We start from the raw sequence: 17,923 nt of genomic DNA on the forward strand, positions 1-17,923 counted from the left end.
ACTACTTTTATTATACTTTAATATACTCAAAATAAAGTTAACTATTTTCTAAATTTTCATTGAATTAATAAAATTTAGATGGAATAGAACTACACAATCGAACAATGGCGCTTTACAGCACCAAGCAACATTAGTGATGGCAAATATTAAATTGTTATCGGCTTAGCGGTAAAATTTGAATTTAATTTCAAACATTTCGTTTTTTCCTTTCCAGTCAGATATGAACACATAGCACACGCATTACAATTTGATTGTTTTGTTCTTTTGTTGAATTTGGTTCTTTTAGTTTTGCACATTTTGCATAGTGCAACTTCTGCACGTGTTTCTTTTTTCGCAAGTATAGTTTCTTTGCATCGTTTCGAAAAATGGCCAAGCCAAGAAAATTAAAAGAAAATGCTGCTACAATTCGCACTCAAGGAACAAAGAAATTGGAAGAATCCCTTTTAAATAAAAAGAATGTGGTTAACCATTCAGTTAAAAAAGAGGAATCTCCGACGAGCCATGATAGCAAAGAATCTTCAAAAGTCCCACTAAATTCAGTTGGCAGTAGGACATCTTTGGAGAGAGCTTCGTCAAGATCCAGTATTTTAGATTCGGAAAGGGTATCGCCTAGCGGTCAGGCTACCATAAAGAAAAATTCGAGCAAAGAAGTTTTTATCAATCCAACCGCCTCTACTATTTGGTCGAAAGAGTCCCTTCATGCTCCGAAAGCCTCCACATCGTCTCCAAAAGCTTCCCTTTCGGCTCCGAAAGCCTCTTCTTTCAAGATGAGCGTAAAAACATCTCAAGCCACATTGGGCTCCGTTTCCTTCATTGAGGGAAAGAAGTCCTTTAGCGCGAAAATAGGCAAGTCGGATAGTTTTCGCAAGTTTTCCGTTATGAATGTACGCGATAAATATACTATATATAAGCTAAAAAATGTTCCAGAACAATTGCCTTTAAAGAAATTCTCAATCGAAGAATTTGAGAGTGCTTTGAGTTCTGAGGAGGATGTAGAGGATATACTAAAAAAGGTTATACCTAAAAGGTTCGTTACGAATCTTTGTTTTATTTTCTAGTTTTTAGTTGCGTTTTTTATTTTTCCAGAACTCCCAGAACTTCCAGAACGTCTAGTTTCTCCAGTAGTGTCAATTCTACCGATGGACCTATAGACAAAGCGGTTTCCATTGAACCTTCCATCAAGTCACCAGAATCTGAAATGGATATAAGAAAACGTTCTGAAGCATTAACCCTACTTAAGTCGATTCCTACTTTGAATGAAATAAGCGAAACAACATCCATGGAACAGCCACAGGATAATGTAAGGACCAGAAAGAGTCGACCGGGAAAGATCCGGCGTTTAGACCCACTGGAACACGTTTCCAGTGCCACCTTTCACTCCCAGTATACCTCCGAGTCGATTGAAACGCGTTCGGAGAACGATAGGTCCTCAATGGAACAAAGCCTAATAAATGTAGCCAGTTCTAGTTTGGAATCCTGTGATAATAGCATTGACGAAGACATTGAAAGTGATGGCTTGTGGTCTCCTGTGCAAGCGGTTGTCTTTGAAAGCCCAAGTGCTGCCGGGTTTCCGGAAGGTTTCGCCGATTCCCTTTTGGAAAAAGAGCTAAGTATTGTAAGCACTAAAATCAGAGATACTGTCGAACTATATCTGTTCGAGTTGATCGATAATGTAGTTGGTCGTATCGAAGCATCTGAATGCTATCAGTCTCAGAGATTCGACAAAATAAAACTCATGGAACAACTGGAGGAGCTGGTCGCAGACAATCTTTTCGAAAGAAATCGAAGTGAATACCTAAACCAAAAAATTATGGAATACTATCTGCGGCGATGCAAATATTCGTTAATCACTCCCAGTAAAAATAGTAAAATGGACGAGATCCAGTATCGTCGTTATCTTACTGCCTTGAATGATTTGGATTTTAGGATGGGAGTCGAAAGACTGACACAGAAAATTCACAAGGCGGAAACTGAGAAATTGAAGTCCCAACTGGAGGAGGCTGAAAATCAGGACGAGGAACTAACCAACCGTTTGGAGGAAGTAATCCTTAGTACAGTGTTGAGCCACGGTCAGGACACCGAACGTCTTGAGTCTGTAAATAATACTACATTTATTATATTTTAATTACTTATGAATTATTATCCCTACCAGTATGTGAAAAGTGTCCTTAGCAAAATGAGAATGGAGCGAAATGAAATTTCAGAAGTGCGCCTTGAATTAATTCACAAGCAGCATCAGTTTTCCTACATAATGGAGGTATGATGCTTTTAGAAAGTGTATCTTAATACCAAAACAATCTTTTAATTTCAGAAAATTGAGCAAATAAATACAATCTCTGAAGATCTTCAAATGCACACATATCTTTCTGTGGAAATCGAGGCTCAACAATTAGCCAGTAATCTCAACAGTAAGTGATCTCAGAAATTAAATTTGTTTGCTTTTCTATTTAAATTTGGTTTTTTTTTTAGCCAGAAAAGCTGAGCTGACGCGAATGTCAAACCTAATTACCAACAAAATCCATTTGATTTCCCATCTCAGATGTCGGCGGAAACTAATGTCTCGAAAGCACCGGGTAGCCAAAAAAAATCTGTTGGACCTGCAAAAGCAGTTCTTAGCCCTCCGCCAAAAAGTCCACAAGGGGAATATATTGCGAAATAAAATTTATTCACAAATTAACGAGTGCCGTCGACAAGGAGGTATAATAAACTTCCCTCTATTGATGAAGGACTACGACGACACAATGAGTTATGTGGAAAAGAAGCGAGGTATTATTAGAAATCTAAGAAAACGCCGTAGCAGGGTGGAGAAAAATATAAATAATGTCGAAGGTTCGATTCGAATATTGGACTCAAAAAGCACAATTCAACTGTGGGATTAAAGTGAAATCAAAAAAAAGAAATAACAAATATAATATGTATTTGTAGATATAGCTTCATTTTTGTATTTAATTTGAAAACCCCTGGGCAGGTTTGTCAAAATTTTTAAATCAAAAATAGCGAAAAAATTATCAAAATTTTAGGTTTGACCTTCAGTTTCGATGCTTTTCTCTTTACTCTTCCGATTGGCTTTGGTGGCTGGGACCGTTTATGGCACCCAGGAGCTGGACATCTGGGGCCCCTCCACCAACTCGGTGGATCTGCTAAAGGCGGCCAAAAAGGAGCTAGGTCCTTATGCAGAAGACTGGAAGCAATCGTTCTGCTGCTGGCGCTGCAAGGCCTGCAAGGATGAGCCGGTGGACAAACCGTGGCGGGAGACGTTGGTGGATGCCTGGAACGACACCATCAAGAAAGCCTTTACTGCTTTGGGTGTTGATGTCCCCAATTACTATAAACGGTTTCAGAATGATTTGGCCGATGGCATCGATGACGTAGTCAACATCAACGAGGAGTGGTAATCAGATATGGGACACAATATCATAATATTTGGAAAATTATGAAAAAAAGTTCAAAGCCATTTGTTGTTTTTTTTTATTTAGTTAAATGATTTTTTGGTTTAATTTTAATATAAGGGATCCTGTGATAGAAAATTGCAGTACAAGCTTGACCGGTAGATGCCTTTTACCCTAGTTCCATATTATTCCTGTAGGAGCGCTCTGCTTTGCTGACAAACGAAAAAAAGCCGAGTTTAGTTTTAGGTTTTTTATTTGAAATTATTAATATATATTATGAAAATAATACCTAACTTCATTTTAAATATTAAAGACAATAATTTCTGGTTTAAATAAAAATAATTTTATTCTTTTATAACGTTACCAAACACTCATAATGTAAACAAATATCTTCGATCGATTGGTACATTTATTAAAGACTTAATTTGAGGTCTAACAGAACTACGAGTATATATAAAAAATTCGAATTGTCACAAAGTATGTGTGTAAATATGAGGACAACCGACAGGTCGGGCTTTCAACAAACATGTATGGATATCCCGGCGAATCTCGTGTCCCGCAGACTGGCAATAAATTAAATAAAGCTTTCCGGCTGCCAATAACACGGCGTCCTTGAGAGAGAGAAGCAGGCTCCGGACTCTTCTAATGGAGACAGTAGGCCACCAGGAGGGTTACCAAAGACGAGACCAAGCCGAAATGACCTAAGGTCTGCTGGGCCGTATTGTGGGCATCCTTCAGGCCTGATTCCGCCGACAATCGAGCGGATGTGAGTCCGGGCATTTTCATAATATCCGGCTGACCACCGGGCAAGATGGGGGCCAGGGGCACGGAACCCTCGGGAATGTTTACGGGTGTGGTGGCCTGGATGGGGGCCATTTGCACAGCCCCTCCGGCAGCAACGGGAGAGGGCACAGCTTCCTGGGTACCATTCACAGCCGGTTCTGGAGGTGGCGCCGGATAGCAGGCAATCTGATCCACCTCAATCGTCTTGGTGGGATCTTTAGGATCTGGCTGGGGCACCTTCACAGGCACACAGATAAGGCCACCTGGGGCAGGTGGCGCATTTGGATCAGCAGGTGCTCCGGGAGCCGGAGGAGTGGGAGGTGCCGGTGCATTGGGATCTGCAGGAGTTCCTGGTGCAGGAGGCGCAGCGTTAACGGAAGCAACCGATGCAGGATCGATGGGTGTTGGGGGAAGAGGACCCAGAGGGGCCAGCGGAGCAGCACCAGGGGCAGGTGGCAAAGGCGCCAGCGGAGCAGAGCCCGGAGATGGTGGCTGGGGCAATTGAGATCCATAGGCAGGAGCTGCGGGAGCAGGAGGAACACCAGCCGCTTGACTTCCACCAGTATTGATCACCGTGGTGCCAGATCCCGCATCAGTGGTGGTCACCGAGCCGGGAGGTCCGTTGTTAATAATAATGATCTTGTCATCACCACCGCCAGAGTTACCACCGCCATATCCTCCTCCACCACCGCCGCCAGAGTAGGAGTGGTCCACGACACGAGTATGAGTGGGCGTAAGGGCGTGTCCCAGAATGGCACCACCCAAAGCACCAGCAATAAGACCAGTTCCTGAAGATAAAGATGAAATTAATAAAATAATCTTTGAGGAGGTTGAACAGGAAACTTACCCAATCCAGGTCCAGAGGACTTCTGGGAGACCACTGGTGGCTGTGCGTAATAGGTGGCTCCAGCGGGCAATGCTCCTCCGGCGGGCAGGAAGGTGGCGCCCGGTGGCAGTCCTGCAGGTCCCTGTGGGTAGTAGGTGGCTCCGTGAGGAACAGCGCCGGCTGGGTGGTAAGAGGCTCCGGCTGGGAAACCTCCCGCCGGATGGTAAGAGCCACCGGCCGGAAACTGTCCTGTCGGATAGTAAGTAGCACCATGTGGAACCTGACCCGCTGGATGGTAAGTGGCTCCTGCCGGTAGATGACCCGCTGGGTGATAGGTGGCACCAGCGGGAATTTGTCCAGCCGGATGGTAAGTGGCTCCGGCTGGCAAGCTCTGGCGGGGATAGCTGGACTGCACGTTGTGGGCATTGGTGGCTGTGATAGGAGTGTAACCTCCGGATGAACCGCCGAAACCACCAGTAGAGTTAGCTCGGTTCCGGTAGCCACTTCCTCCGTAGTAATGTGCGCCGGAGGAGCCAGAACTGGAACTGGTGGCCGGTCGAGAGGCGCTCTGGAGATTGGTGTTGTGCGTCTGGGTGGCAGCAGGATAACTGGGCGGTGCAGGTCTGTACGATGGATTGTATGCCGGGGGTTTCTCGTGAATGTTGGTGTGAGCGCCGCCCACAGGATTCGACGCAGAGTAAGCCGGCGGGGGTCCTTGCGCCTTGGGGACGTTCCATCCAATTGCGGGAGCTGGTGCGGATGGCTTGGGAGCCGCGTGCGACTGGGTGCTGCTCACCTTGCTCACTGTCTGGTGGTTGGAGCTGGGGTAGGATAGCCTCACCGGATCGTGGTGCGCCGGTGCTGCATGGTGGGAGGGCGACGAATGGCTCACCGAAGAGTGACTATGCGAGCCGGACGAGGAAGACGAAGTCCTGCGAGAGCTGCCTCCGCCGAAGAGGGAGCCTCCACGGCTTTTACCGCCGCCGCCAGTAGACCAGCGCTTGGCTTGGACATCTTCGGTGGTCAGTGCCAATACAAGTAGCACCACCACCACCTGGCTGCCACTGAGCCGACTAGGATTCAGCCACATTCTGTAAGGGATAAGGGATTCTTTAATATCGATGTGATCACTTGTACTGTCTATAGGATTGTGTGAAATATATTCGGTTCGTTCGTTTTTTATACTGATGAGCACAAGTGCTGGACTATATTGATTACAGACAATGCTTATCTGTTTTTGGAATTGTTTTTTTACGCATCCACTAATTGTGATGATTAAGAGTCTTGTATTTACCATTTTATGGTTTAATCTTGGTTTTTTTTTGTTTGAATCACAAGTTTGGCGTCAATGAAAAATATATGATGAAATACATACATGCCTACAATATTTTAATAGTTTGTTTTTGACACGTTTTCTTATTAATTAGAATTAGATCAGTTTTTGGGTTTTTTTCTGAGACTTTGTTTTTATGAAAGGTTTTTGAACTGAAAGTTTTCTTTTTTGTAAATAAAACTAGTTCTGGTTACCCTTAAACAAGTATAGTAATTTGAGCAAGCTCCGACCTCCCGCGACTATTTTTATACCAGTCCCTGCTGCACCCCAATTCCACTGCCCATTGTCAGTCATCATCTGGCAGCGAGGTTTTATTTTTATGTTTGCGTAAAAAACAATTGATTCAATTTGTGCAATTATAGTAGGTTCTACGGTAACTGACACTCTTGAAAACAAAACAAAAAAATAGTTTGTTAGTATATTCCTCCTCTATCACCTATTGAAAGAAAGGTAAGAAGGGTTTCCTTGTTAGCCAAAAAAATATAAAGCGCGTTATGCGTGTCGCTGGCACTCGGAAAATAATAATTAACTTTCCACTTTTGGGGGCGCCGAGTCGCGTGGCTGCGCTCCATTGACTTTCGCCTTCGGATCCCGACGGACCCACGTCTGGGTTCCAGAACTATAAAGTCCCCAAAAGGTCAAGTTGTTGGGGTGTCAAGGCTAACGGAAGCTTCTTAATGGGGCCAGAAGGCGAAATCCCATGTGGCATGTAATACTATATTTTTATTATATGAATATTTATGTATGTATAAAATATAATCTATGAAATCTACTATGTAAGTATGACGCATTTAGAAAAAAACACAACCTATTATTACTACATTTCTGGTTTTCTGTAACAATGGTTTTGCACTCTCAGCAGTTCTCTTGGAAAATGAATTTGAATCTCAATAGATACATTTGAATAAACAGATTTGAATTATGCATTTGTATTAGAGCTTAAGCTGCAGTGCAAAATTAACAACAATAATCGCTTATATGTGCTAAATATATTAAATTAAAGCGCCATAATAAACGTATAGAAAAATCAGATGCTAATCAGCTTTATTTCCATAAAAGTTGTTTAGAAACTATAGTATTTAGCAATTAAACCCAAGTCAAAATAAAACAAAGAAGTAATTACTTTAAAAGCCGGTAACTTTGACACATTGCACTTGCAGTGAATAAATTACAGGTCTCTTAGTAATATTTTTAAAATTAAACTAGTTTCGAGTGAGTCATCCAGTAAGCGAGGCGCATGAGCAACTATGACGTCAATGGGGAAATGGTTATAAACACGAACCTGTTTACTCGAATTTCTTTGGATTTCCAGGAATATAAAATGTTTGCAGATTTCCAGAGCATTATATTCATTGATGTCTAGCAATGGCTGGCTTATCGCCACCAAACGAATATAGTGTCAAGGGTCAAAGACATTCCAGATAATAGATTATCAAGGAATTCATTAGAGGCGACAATAAGCATATGTATTTCCAGAAAGTACATACAGACATATGTACATATATGATTCAACTTTTTTTTGACTCTCAAATGGGATTTTTGATGACGTCATATATATAAGAGTGTTGCAAATATTACAGACCATTTTGCAAAAGATACAAAATTAAAACTAAATTGGGTGACAAAAGCCGGTTATGAAGGTTTACGAGTGGGTGCCTCTTGAAAAAATATTTTCGTCTTTTGTTTTTTGGCCTATTTATTTAGCTGGTTTTCAAACTTAATAGTATTATGTAAGACTTTTTAGGAAGTGAGGTATGGCAGCTGTTTTGAACCCAGTCTCTTAAGTTTTCTTTATAAAAAAGTCCCCTTGTTTATGCTCCAATGCACTTTCTATGAATAAGTACAAAGAATGCAGGGCCTTTCAAAGTTATTTCTGTTCTCCCCACCAAATGGGACTTTCTAATTTTAAACAAACCTGTTGAGTGCACAAAAAACAAACCAATAAATTCTGGATATTTTAAAAATTTAAGATATATTATAGAATCTATCGCGTATATTGGGAATCTTTTTTGAGAGGCAAGAAGTATGCAACCCAAAATTGATTTTAATGTGGAATATTCGTTTTGAGTGTCGGGCATGTGCCAATTATAAGTTCTTTAGCTTTGTGTTTTCAGTTTCAAGTGACCTTGAAGTCGGGCAAACATTGCAAATATCAATAAACAAAAGGCAGGCTGTACAATGAGTTGCTAAATTAATGCAACTGGTGTTTCGATTTTGATTTAAAAATCAATGAATTCTGAAGAGAGATTTTTGTATTTTCGACACGATTGAGCATTATACTTCTACTATTGTCTGTTTTATAATAAACTTGAAATTATTTAATATTTACTTTGGTTTACTGTTTGGTTTGTTTATGTTTTTCTGCCGCGCTCACTTTTTCGCTTTTGTCCGCACAAAGTTTCTGAAGCAACTGAGGCGTTGTGGCGCTTTTCTCTGGCGCTGTGACTGCGACAGAGCGGCGACCATGCGAGTGCTGTTGTTGTTGTTGTTGTGCTGACCGCAGTTGGCTCCCACTCCGCCTTGCGCCCCCTACTCCCCCTTCTACAGACGTGGTTTTATCGCCTCCCTCTCTTGAGTGTTTTTATTTAATTTTAGCTTTTCGGTATTCGGCTCCAAACGAATGACTGGATATGGTTCTCTCTAATACCCTAAAATAATATATTTATCTTATCCTCAGATTAAGAAAAAAGGGAAAGATAAGGCGAAAATAAAGTTAAGGGCAGCTAAATGCATAATTCAATAAGATAAAATTTAGAATAAAAATTAAAAAACAAACACATAAAATTCATATATGTTATTGTTATTATTTATTTTTTTACTGACAATATTTTTTTGTTTGACAATATTAAAAATAATTAAAAATTATTCTTCCTATACAAACTTGTATCAAGTCATTCAGTCTTTCCAGTCTTCTCTCTCGCCTTGCTGGCGCTTTAGTTTGTTGTTTTTGTAGCTTTGTCGATTTAATGAGCGCCAAGTGAGCTTCATTGCTCTTGTTGGATCATCGTTCACTCATATAGCCCCACACACATCCACTCGAACGCTTTTTTATAGGTATTTTAAGCTGGTATCTCTGCTTTGGGACTCTTTGTTATTGTTTTTAGTTTTGTTCGCCTTCAGCTCCCAACGTTGACGTCAACCGCGATGTCGCGTAGCAGTCGACGTCGCTGCCTTGTTTGTTGTAGTTGTTCGATGGGGAATGATAATGTTTTTGTTATTTTTATTAGTTCGAGGTGTTTTTGTGTTGTTATTACTATTGTATATGTGGTTTTACACTGGAAAAAAATGAAAATTAAAAAAAAAAAGTTACGTATACGACCTGTATAACGATGAAATCCATAGGGAACACTCCTGTTTGTACAGAGAGTTTAAAATATTTATTTACATTTTAAATAAATATACATCGATTTTTTTGTTTCAGTTAGGCTTTAAATAAAAAAAATAAAGTCGTAAGCCACACTGCGTATGAGTGTTATACTTAAAATATTTATACATTTTAAAAGTTTCCTTCGGTTACCTTATATAACTTATTTACCTATATTATTACCTTATGTAACTTTACCTGAATAACTTTGGTAAATATTGAGAGAAATGTTAAAGAGAAAATATGGGCGTGTGTTCTAATTTTTGTGTCCTTGCCATTTGAGTCAAGAAACGAATGATATGGCCAATCCTTCCTAGAATAACAGAAAATCAACACAAAATGTAGGACTGTTTTAGATTAATTCATTTTTATTTTGAAACAGAGACTTAGACAAAGACTTATGAATACTCAAGCGGTAAGGGCCTGAACTTCTGAAGCTCTTCCTGCCACATAACTCGCCACTTCGATGGGCGCATCTGTAGATGCATCGCTGCCCTTCACACTATCGCCATCATCAGCTCCTTCGGCACCCGTTTCCTCAGCACCACCGCCAATATCGTCAAAAGCAACGGATGGCTCAGGGGTTGTGGTGGGTGGAAAGTACTCTGGTTTACTTAGTGGTACTGGGAGGCAAACCATTAGTTCTACTTCCCGAACTTTATCCGGGCTCTCGGGATCTGTTTCATTTAGCATGATGGGGAAGCACATGATTCCATCGCGCGGAGATTCCTCACTGGAAATAGATGAACCTCCGCCACTGCTTTTACCACCGTCGCCACCGTCCAAGCTCTTGGCTTGGACATCTTCGGTAGTCAGTGCCAATAAAAGTAGCACCACCACCACCTGGCTGCCACTGAGCCGACTAGGTTTAAGCGACATTCTGCAAGGGAATAGGAATGGTTTAATATCGATGTGATCGCTTGTACAGACTATAGGATTGTGTGAAACATATTCGTTTCGTTCGTTTTTTATACTGATCACCACAAGGGCGGTACTTTATTGATTTCAGACAATCCTTATCTGTTTTCGGAATTGTTTTTTTCTATACGCATCCGGTTGTATTTACTACTTTATGGTTTAATCATGATTTTTTTTCTGTGGTTTGAATAAAAAGTTTAGCGTCTACGATTTTCAAATCAAATACATAAAGCTCTACATAATTTCTATAGTTTTTTTTTTTTTTTTTAATTTTAAACACAAGTATCAAAGATTTCATTAAGTGAGTATAATCCGTATATTTCATTTTTGAGTGAAAAGGAGGCATTCAGTCTTTCCAGTCTTTTCTCTTGCCTTGGTGGCGTTTGTTTGCCTTGTTGTTGTAATTGTGCGATAGGGAATAATAGTGTTTTTGTTATTTTATAAATTTTAGGTGGTTTTGTTTTATTGTATAGTATACATATATTTCATATACATATGTATGTATGTACATAGTTGAGAAGATTTTGAATATATACTTAAAGAACCTGTAAAATGTCTGTTCTTCATGTTGTTTTATATAAAGGGTTTTGGTTTATTTAATAGGCCTCAAAATAATTATTAATAAAAATTATGTCATGAACCACACTGCGTATGAGTTTTCGGCTTGCGAGAATTTTCCAGTTTTCTGTCGTTCACTTTTAATGTTGAAATATTTAAGATTACATTTTTGCTGTAAAAATGGAGACTCATCAGTTCGTTCTATCTAGATTCTAGAAGCTTGTGACGTGTATCTATTTTTTTTGAAAAAAAAAGATATGAAAAAATCAAAATAAAATGAAGGTTTTTTTAGCTTATTTAATTTTTATTCCGAAACAGAGACTTATAAGATGACTTATGAATACTCAAAAGGTAAGAGCCTGAACTTCCGAAGCTCTTCCTGCCACATAACTAGCCACTTCGATGGGCGCATCTGTAGATGCATCGCTGCCCTCCACACTACCACCATCACCCGCTCCCTCGGCACCAGTTTCCTCAGCACCACCGCCAATATCGCCAGCAACAATGGGTGGCTCAGAGGTTGTGGTGGATGGAAAATTCTCGGGATTTCTTGCTGGTGCCGGGAAGCAAACAATTCGTTCTACTTCCCGAACTCTGTCCGGGCTCTCGGGATCTGTTTCATTTAGCATGATGGGGAAGCAAATGATTCCACCGCTCGGCAGAGACGGAGGTGGAGTTGTCCCAGATTCTGGGGATTCCTCACTGGAAATAGGTGAACTCTCGCCTTCGCTTTCAGCTGCCTCCGCCCCCGACTCCCCCACCTCCTCTTCCCCTTCCTCGTTCTCGTCAGTTAAAGGATTTTTGGGAGAAGCCACTGGCGAGACTTCCTGGGAAATTGAAGTTTCATTTTGGGCCACTCCCTCCGGTTGGCCATTGTTAACGATGATGATCTGCCGACCAGTGCCCTGACTGGACGGGTCCCCCTCTCCATTTCTATGGTACACATGACTGACATGGTGTCTGTGCCCGAACAGAAGGTTGTTCATCATGTGACCCGCCAGCATTCCAGTCAGAAAATCTCCAGTACCTGCAGGAGAATTTAAATTTTATTTTACTTTTTTTAAATGAGTAATTTAAGAAATTTTTGTCCTTAAAATATTTATATTATTTTCTATATTTAATAATTTAGTCATAATGTTGAAGCTCACCTGATCCGCGATTCATTCCCGTGGGTGGTTGGGCGTAGTAAACAGCTCCCGGGGGGAGACCCTGGGCGTTGGAGTAGAAGGTTCCGCCTCCCTGGGTCGAATAGGATCCATAGCCGTATCCAGCTGGCATCTGTTGACGTGGATAGCTTGGAATCTGCTGTTTGGGCGGGGGTATCATGGGCTTTGGTGGCGGAGGTGGCAGGGGCGGCTTCGGCACCGTCATAGCCGTGTGGACCGGGGATCCACTTATTACTCGCCTCCCTCCGCCCGATGACGAGGGCTTCTTGTACTTGCGCCAGCCACCGAACAGGCCACCGAACGAGCCCCCTCCACGCCCCCTTCCACCGCGGGCCTCAACGGAAGCGGCCACAATGAGCAGCAGACCGAGTGCCAAGTAGCAGGATCTCATATTTTATAATTTATATTGTTTCTACCGATCTGAACCGATCAAGATTTGGGGATGAACTGGCCCCAAGCGGCTCATCTGCGGCACGTTTATCCAGGGAGAGTGACAAATGCGTAGGCGGATGCCCTACTAAGCTCAAGAGGAGCATATAGTAACTATGTATAATTTTAAGTATTAAATATTCAATAAATCTGCAATATTCATTACAATTTAAATATAAGAATGCCATAACATGTTTAATATATTTTAGGTAATTTTTTAATTTATTAAAAAGGGTATAGCCCTTACCTCATAGTCTGCCTGATTCCCAGTCGCTTCGTATAGTATTCCCCCATTTATCTGATAACCTGACAACACTCGCCCGTGGACAGGTTCCCCCATCGCTGAGAATTGAATGAGTGCCGCCGTGTAATAATTCAATTGCCACTAATTGAGGCAGGCACAAAAAATATTCTCGGATTTTCTTATGGAGCCAAAGAATGGAGGGGACAAAAAAGGAAAACAGTGGACGGAATATCATGTACCCGAGCAATGTTGATGCCTGATGTTGATGCGACGTCAATTTGCCAAATGTGTCGCATCAAGTTTCATTACGGTAGGAATCTGAATCTTTGGCTGTTGCCAGTTGGAGCATCAGAAAAATAAAAAGCGAAATGTATAAAAACAAGTACGGTGAGATTTACGGCGTACTTGCAGCTCGTCACGTTGGAGATGATGATCGCTCATGAACCTTATGTTGACCCATTTGGAAGGCAAGGCATTTGCATTTGCACCTTGAAGGGGCCATTACAATGTATCAGAAAAACAGTATAGCTTTGTCAAGAACTTCATTTATATTTTAATGTTGAGAGGAAAGAAAAAATGTCGTTTGTGAACGTATCAAAAGTGGTATGTTGCCCTTCTATGGTTAATATTAATGGCTTTAAGATCATATTTTTAGCCATGCTGCTGCAGCACGAACAAGGAAAATTTGACAGCCCTTATGTTATGCCATATAATACGACGGGAAGTTAGTTGCAGGATGTTGGTGCAGTATGTAGACTATTTAAATTTGTGCTTCTGCCACTTGGGGATTTCTAGTATACCAATGTTTGGCCTGATTGTCATATGCATGTTACTCTTCTCCTTCGCCATGTTGCATGTCCTGACCAAATTCTTGTAAGCTAATGTTTTAATATCAAAATGTGTTGTAAGCTTTATGGTTTATTTTCAGCTTTATTCCCAATTTTGTTACTATAATTCAGTATGCTCCGATGAGCACTTTCGGAAATTGTTACCTCTTCTTTGGATTATTCTTCATTATGCCATATTACCTGGGTGACTGGCCCATCTGCGATCACAAGCACGGAGCTCTTTGCGCTCTCCAGATTTCCAAGCTTATAGGGGACATTTTGAAGTTCTTTGTGGTGGGGGTGATGGTAATCTGTATCCAAGGACATCGGGTGGAAGGCGTTACCCTTTGGTCCTCCATGGCCTTCCTATTGATAATAATGGGATATCTGTCCAAAATGATCTCCGTCAGATACAAAATGATGGCCGATGGCGTTTTCGATCCTCCCTACGAGCACTTGTTCCTGTTTCGGTCGCTGTTTTTCGTGTACACCTTTATTTTAATCCTAGTGTTGGTGTTTGTTGTGTCACATGAAACGTACAAAAGGAAGGCAACCAGGGGTTCAACTGAGCATGAGACCTTTTCAGACATAGATAGTGATGATGAGATACTGGGCGACTACCAGAAGATGCTGACTTTTTCGACCAAAGAATTGTGGTGGAATTCAGTGAATGGATATACCAATTTGCACGATTACTTCACGCCATTAAAGATTATTATGGTAATATTATATTTACTTGTTTAAAATACTTTAATATGTTGATTGTCTTGCAGATACCGCCCTATACTCTGTTGGCCCATGTTATTCCGGTTCTAACCGACAGAAGATATCTCCATGGCTGGAGCAAATACGTTGTCTGTTCGAGTTTGATTTTATTCCCGTTCGTGTGCATTCCGGTTTGTTTCAGTGGCCCCATCTGGATTCTGATACTCACGATTAGCTGGTTCTCCAGTGTCCTGGTCTTCATTTCCACGCACTCCTTGCGACGTCCAAACTTTGTTTGGATATTCGCCGTTATCGGAATACTGATTAGTTCTGTGACGATGACTCTGCTGAGCCGCGAGGTGGAAAACCTAATCTGGCAGTATATCCGGATGCGCTACAGAATGGACCCCGATCACATACCCTTGATGTACTTTGGCATATGCGAGGTTTTCTGTTTGGCGATTATTGTGAGTGACCTCCAGCAGAGGAGAATGTCGGATGCCTCCTTCGGAGTCGTGGTGAGCCTGCTCACCTATACCACCTGTTTGATTTTTCCCTTCCTGTACTACCAAGGATGCTACAATACCAAAACTGAGGTAAGGACCATTTAACCAAATCATCTACATATCTGATGTTATCATTTTTTATTGGCAGATAGCTATTACGGCTAAAACTGAGACTTCTGTACAGTTTATATTCCTTATATTGACGACCAGTGTGCTGCACATCTCCATGAGTGGCTATGAGTTTCGAATGTCGCTTTTCTTTTATTTGAGTGGAATGACCGCTATGTATGTTATATACCAGTGGATGATACACTATAATTGGGTTCAACCCCTTGCCACATTAATAAGGCACCAATGATTTCTCAGAAAATAGATTCCTCATCAAAATGTGTTTACTTTTCTCATGCCGGGACCAAACCGAATATTAAGTCATATTCATGGACAACTTTTTCAGGAATGGGTCGCTGTAATCGCCATAAATTATCATGGCCTATTGATTGCCTGAACGCCATTAAAACCCAATCCTGGAGACGCTGCTCCTGACCAGAAACACGCACTTACTCCATTTACAACGCTTAGGCCATTTTGAAAGTCATTTATAATGAAATGTAGTCCCAAGTCCTGAGTCCCGAGCACCTCCAACCGAATCGTCGTATGTCATCTATAAGAGCTGAAATTAGTTCCCAGGACCCGAACAAAAACTTGTAAAATATTTACGAGCTCAAGTGAGCGTCGGGAAAAACAATCAGAATCAGAAGGGGGCTTCCGGGTCCAGCTCCAGGTCTAGGTCCGATTATGACGGAGTGTGTGAGCCGGAGTGTGGGTGGGTGTACGAGTGAAGAGCATAAAAAGTAACTACTTTGTGGCTTATGTGCCAAGTGCCCGAAAATATTGTTTGTCTATGTGTGGGTGTTGAGCTGAAACTAAAACAAAAACCACACTTTGGCCCCCAAGGCATCCGAAAGGTGTCGGAGCGGGTGTGCCTGGGTGTGTGTGGGTGTTTGTATGTTGTGATTGTGTAATAAAAAATATCCAGCTGACATTTTGTGTCAAGCACCTTTTTCATTTCGCCACTCCGGCATGACCACCAGGAAGCAGGAAAACGAAAGGCAGTCTGAGCTATGGAGAGGGTAGGACTACTTCCCATACTCGGTACTTCAAAGGATATACCCGATTGATATGGATGTTCATATTGTAAAATGTATAAAGGTGTTTTTGTTTTGAAAGAAATATTATTTTTATATTATAAAAAAAAAAAACTTAAAGTACCATTGCTGTTTATGTCTCAGGTGGTATCCTCCAGTCGGTAAAGATAATTCCCTTATTTTTTAGTGAAGAAAAAAGATTGGGGTGATGCTGATGCTGGTTCGCTAGCTGCTTGAGTGATGACAAATTACATTTGTCAGATTTATGACCAATTATGAGCGTGTTATATATCACCCTGGTAAAAGCAAAGGCAGAGGCAAGGGAAAAGGCATTGGAAATGCCCAAATGGCTGCGAGAGCCACCTTAATGGCAAGCGCAATGAATAAGTCGCCGTCGTTTGTTTGCGGTCTGGGAAACAGCCATATCCCCATCCTTATAGCTACCACCCACCATCCAACACCCACATTCACATTCATATAAAGGCATATAAGTCGGTCTAGGTTTTCTGGTAATGCCAGCACGTTCATAATGCCTTTGTACAATATATCGCATTTCGTACATTTTCTCGCGCCCATTTCGCGTGTCCCCAAATCCTCAACTCATCAAAAATGGCGGCGTATTTCTTGTTCCTGTTTTGAGAAATGTTTTTGGATTTCTTTGGCTTTTGAGTGTGTGTGTGTGGTCTGAGAAATGGTCCCCACAAACATATCGCGTGTCTTTATTTTCACACTTTCGCCCTGGTATTATTTATGCTGTTAATGCGTTGCAAATGGCCAAAAATCGCTTTTATTACACGCGCAGTTAAACTTCAATTACGGTGGCTAATCATAATGCATATGGTTTATATATTTTTTACCGAGGGCAGATAACCACTTAGTGGCTTTATAAATAACAAATTTAATGATGCTTAAATAGGTGTTGAGGATATTTATTAATATACTTTAAAAGCTTTAATTAGTAAGTATGTGTTTCAAGGCAGAATATTTAAAACAGGTCAAATATGTTTGTGTAAAAGTGCTTCAAAGGTAAATAACATTAAAAGATTTAATAAATATATCTCAAATTTCTCAATCAACTCTCTTTTTTTCCAAATTATTCACACATTTCTTATAGCTGTGTGACAAAACACAGAAGGCACAAAATAATATGCAAGAGAAGAAAACTCCCATAAAACACGCGCCCAAGTGCGCAAATTAAAATCGAAAACCATAAATTACAGTACAAAACAAAAAAAAGCGAAAATCCGAAAAATAACAACTGATGCCGGCGTGGCGTAGGGTGGGCGACGAGGTGGGCGTGACAGCAGATGTAAAGCATGGCCAACAAAAGCAATGCTGGCTAAAGCATTTTATGCTTCACTTTACAATTCAATCAGTTTCAATTTCCACCTGCCGAATACATTTCCGTTTTACAGTTTATTTCGGCGGCTGGTTGTTTGTGATTTTTTAATTTCGACTTGAATTTCAAAATTCAATTAGTTTTGGCCACGTTTACACACAGACACTCGCACCCATAGGACACAGATACCAATTCAGGCAGGAAGGAAGAAAGGCATAAAGCAGTCAAACCACAGATCCTGTGAAAATTGGGGGCAGGAAATTAGGTAACAAATTTTTAAAAGGGGCCCTAAAGTATAGGCTTACAAAATGATCTTTCCAAAACTTTAAAGTTCACAAAATATATAACATTAAACATAATAATAAGTTAAAATTTTAAGAATGTACAATAT

The 17,923-nt window shown here is 41.0% G+C and overlaps 6 protein-coding genes across 7 annotated transcripts; 3 read left to right on the forward strand and 3 right to left on the reverse strand.

The window, feature by feature from the left end:
• The first annotated feature begins 196 nt into the window (after positions 1-196).
• Positions 197-2,908, forward strand: LOC108125553 (putative leucine-rich repeat-containing protein DDB_G0290503). Of its 2 annotated transcripts, XM_017241774.3 has the most exons (5): positions 197-1,027; positions 1,087-2,095; positions 2,153-2,257; positions 2,312-2,408; positions 2,470-2,908. In XM_017241774.3, the coding sequence occupies exons 1-5, from the start codon at positions 366-368 to the stop codon at positions 2,877-2,879; spliced, it is 2,283 nt and encodes a 760-aa protein (XP_017097263.3). In that variant the 5' UTR covers positions 197-365; the 3' UTR covers positions 2,880-2,908. The 2 variants fall into 2 exon arrangements, with proteins under 2 accessions (XP_017097263.3, XP_070132954.1); XM_070276853.1 differs by lacking the exons at positions 2,312-2,408; positions 2,470-2,908 and having other exon boundaries at positions 1,087-2,091.
• Positions 2,909-2,931: 23 nt separating this feature from the next.
• Positions 2,932-3,454, forward strand: LOC108125577 (uncharacterized). The gene has a single exon (XM_017241799.3). It carries the CDS (start codon positions 3,039-3,041, stop codon positions 3,393-3,395), a length of 357 nt encoding a protein of 118 aa, XP_017097288.2. The 5' UTR covers positions 2,932-3,038; the 3' UTR covers positions 3,396-3,454.
• Positions 3,455-3,780: 326 nt separating this feature from the next.
• LOC108125616 (basic salivary proline-rich protein 1) lies at positions 3,781-8,746 on the reverse strand. Its single transcript, XM_017241882.3, has 3 exons — positions 8,661-8,746; positions 5,020-6,089; positions 3,781-4,960 (listed from the first exon to the last, which is right to left on the reverse strand). Exons 2-3 carry the CDS (start codon positions 6,086-6,088, stop codon positions 4,032-4,034), a joined length of 1,998 nt encoding a protein of 665 aa, XP_017097371.2. The 5' UTR covers position 6,089; positions 8,661-8,746; the 3' UTR covers positions 3,781-4,031.
• Positions 8,747-10,103: 1,357 nt separating this feature from the next.
• Positions 10,104-10,574, reverse strand: LOC108125552 (uncharacterized). The gene has a single exon (XM_017241773.2). It carries the CDS (start codon positions 10,572-10,574, stop codon positions 10,104-10,106), a length of 471 nt encoding a protein of 156 aa, XP_017097262.2.
• Positions 10,575-11,454: 880 nt separating this feature from the next.
• On the reverse strand, positions 11,455-12,770 carry LOC108125562 (uncharacterized). The gene is made up of 2 exons (XM_017241785.3): positions 12,320-12,770; positions 11,455-12,198 (listed from the first exon to the last, which is right to left on the reverse strand). The coding sequence occupies exons 1-2, from the start codon at positions 12,726-12,728 to the stop codon at positions 11,516-11,518; spliced, it is 1,092 nt and encodes a 363-aa protein (XP_017097274.2). The 5' UTR covers positions 12,729-12,770; the 3' UTR covers positions 11,455-11,515.
• A 724-nt stretch (positions 12,771-13,494) lies between these two features.
• LOC108125551 (mitochondrial sodium/calcium exchanger protein) lies at positions 13,495-15,533 on the forward strand. Its single transcript, XM_017241772.3, has 5 exons — positions 13,495-13,613; positions 13,666-13,883; positions 13,939-14,557; positions 14,611-15,138; positions 15,197-15,533. Exons 1-5 carry the CDS (start codon positions 13,587-13,589, stop codon positions 15,404-15,406), a joined length of 1,602 nt encoding a protein of 533 aa, XP_017097261.2. The 5' UTR covers positions 13,495-13,586; the 3' UTR covers positions 15,407-15,533.
• Positions 15,534-17,923: the final 2,390 nt, after the last annotated feature.

Source organism: Drosophila bipectinata, chromosome 2L (genome assembly GCF_030179905.1).
Source record: "Drosophila bipectinata strain 14024-0381.07 chromosome 2L, DbipHiC1v2, whole genome shotgun sequence".
Classification (NCBI taxonomy): Eukaryota; Metazoa; Arthropoda; class Insecta; order Diptera; family Drosophilidae; genus Drosophila; species Drosophila bipectinata.

What these genes read in the sequence shown, in the direction of transcription:
- LOC108125553 (XM_017241774.3), top strand. Translation starts at nt 366, where the DNA reads ATGGCCAAGCCAAGAAAATTAAAAGAAAATGCTGCTACAATTCGCACT. An exon ending in AAAAAGGTTATACCTAAAAG is followed by an intron (nt 1,028 to 1,086) that starts GTTCGTTACGAA and finishes TTATTTTTCCAG; the next exon opens with AACTCCCAGAACTTCCAGAA. An exon ending in ATTAGCCAGTAATCTCAACA is followed by an intron (nt 2,409 to 2,469) that starts GTAAGTGATCTC and finishes TTTTTTTTTTAG; the next exon opens with CCAGAAAAGCTGAGCTGACG.
- LOC108125577 (XM_017241799.3), top strand. Translation starts at nt 3,039, where the DNA reads ATGCTTTTCTCTTTACTCTTCCGATTGGCTTTGGTGGCTGGGACCGTT.
- LOC108125552 (XM_017241773.2), bottom strand. Translation starts at nt 10,574, where the DNA reads ATGTCGCTTAAACCTAGTCGGCTCAGTGGCAGCCAGGTGGTGGTGGTG.
- LOC108125562 (XM_017241785.3), bottom strand. Translation starts at nt 12,728, where the DNA reads ATGAGATCCTGCTACTTGGCACTCGGTCTGCTGCTCATTGTGGCCGCT. An exon ending in GGGAATGAATCGCGGATCAG is followed by an intron (nt 12,199 to 12,319) that starts GTGAGCTTCAAC and finishes ATTCTCCTGCAG; the next exon opens with GTACTGGAGATTTTCTGACT.
- LOC108125616 (XM_017241882.3), bottom strand. Translation starts at nt 6,088, where the DNA reads ATGTGGCTGAATCCTAGTCGGCTCAGTGGCAGCCAGGTGGTGGTGGTG. An exon ending in GTCCTCTGGACCTGGATTGG is followed by an intron (nt 4,961 to 5,019) that starts GTAAGTTTCCTG and finishes CTTTATCTTCAG; the next exon opens with GAACTGGTCTTATTGCTGGT.
- LOC108125551 (XM_017241772.3), top strand. Translation starts at nt 13,587, where the DNA reads ATGTCGTTTGTGAACGTATCAAAAGTG. An exon ending in TTGTGAACGTATCAAAAGTG is followed by an intron (nt 13,614 to 13,665) that starts GTATGTTGCCCT and finishes TCATATTTTTAG; the next exon opens with CCATGCTGCTGCAGCACGAA. An exon ending in CATGTCCTGACCAAATTCTT is followed by an intron (nt 13,884 to 13,938) that starts GTAAGCTAATGT and finishes GTTTATTTTCAG; the next exon opens with CTTTATTCCCAATTTTGTTA.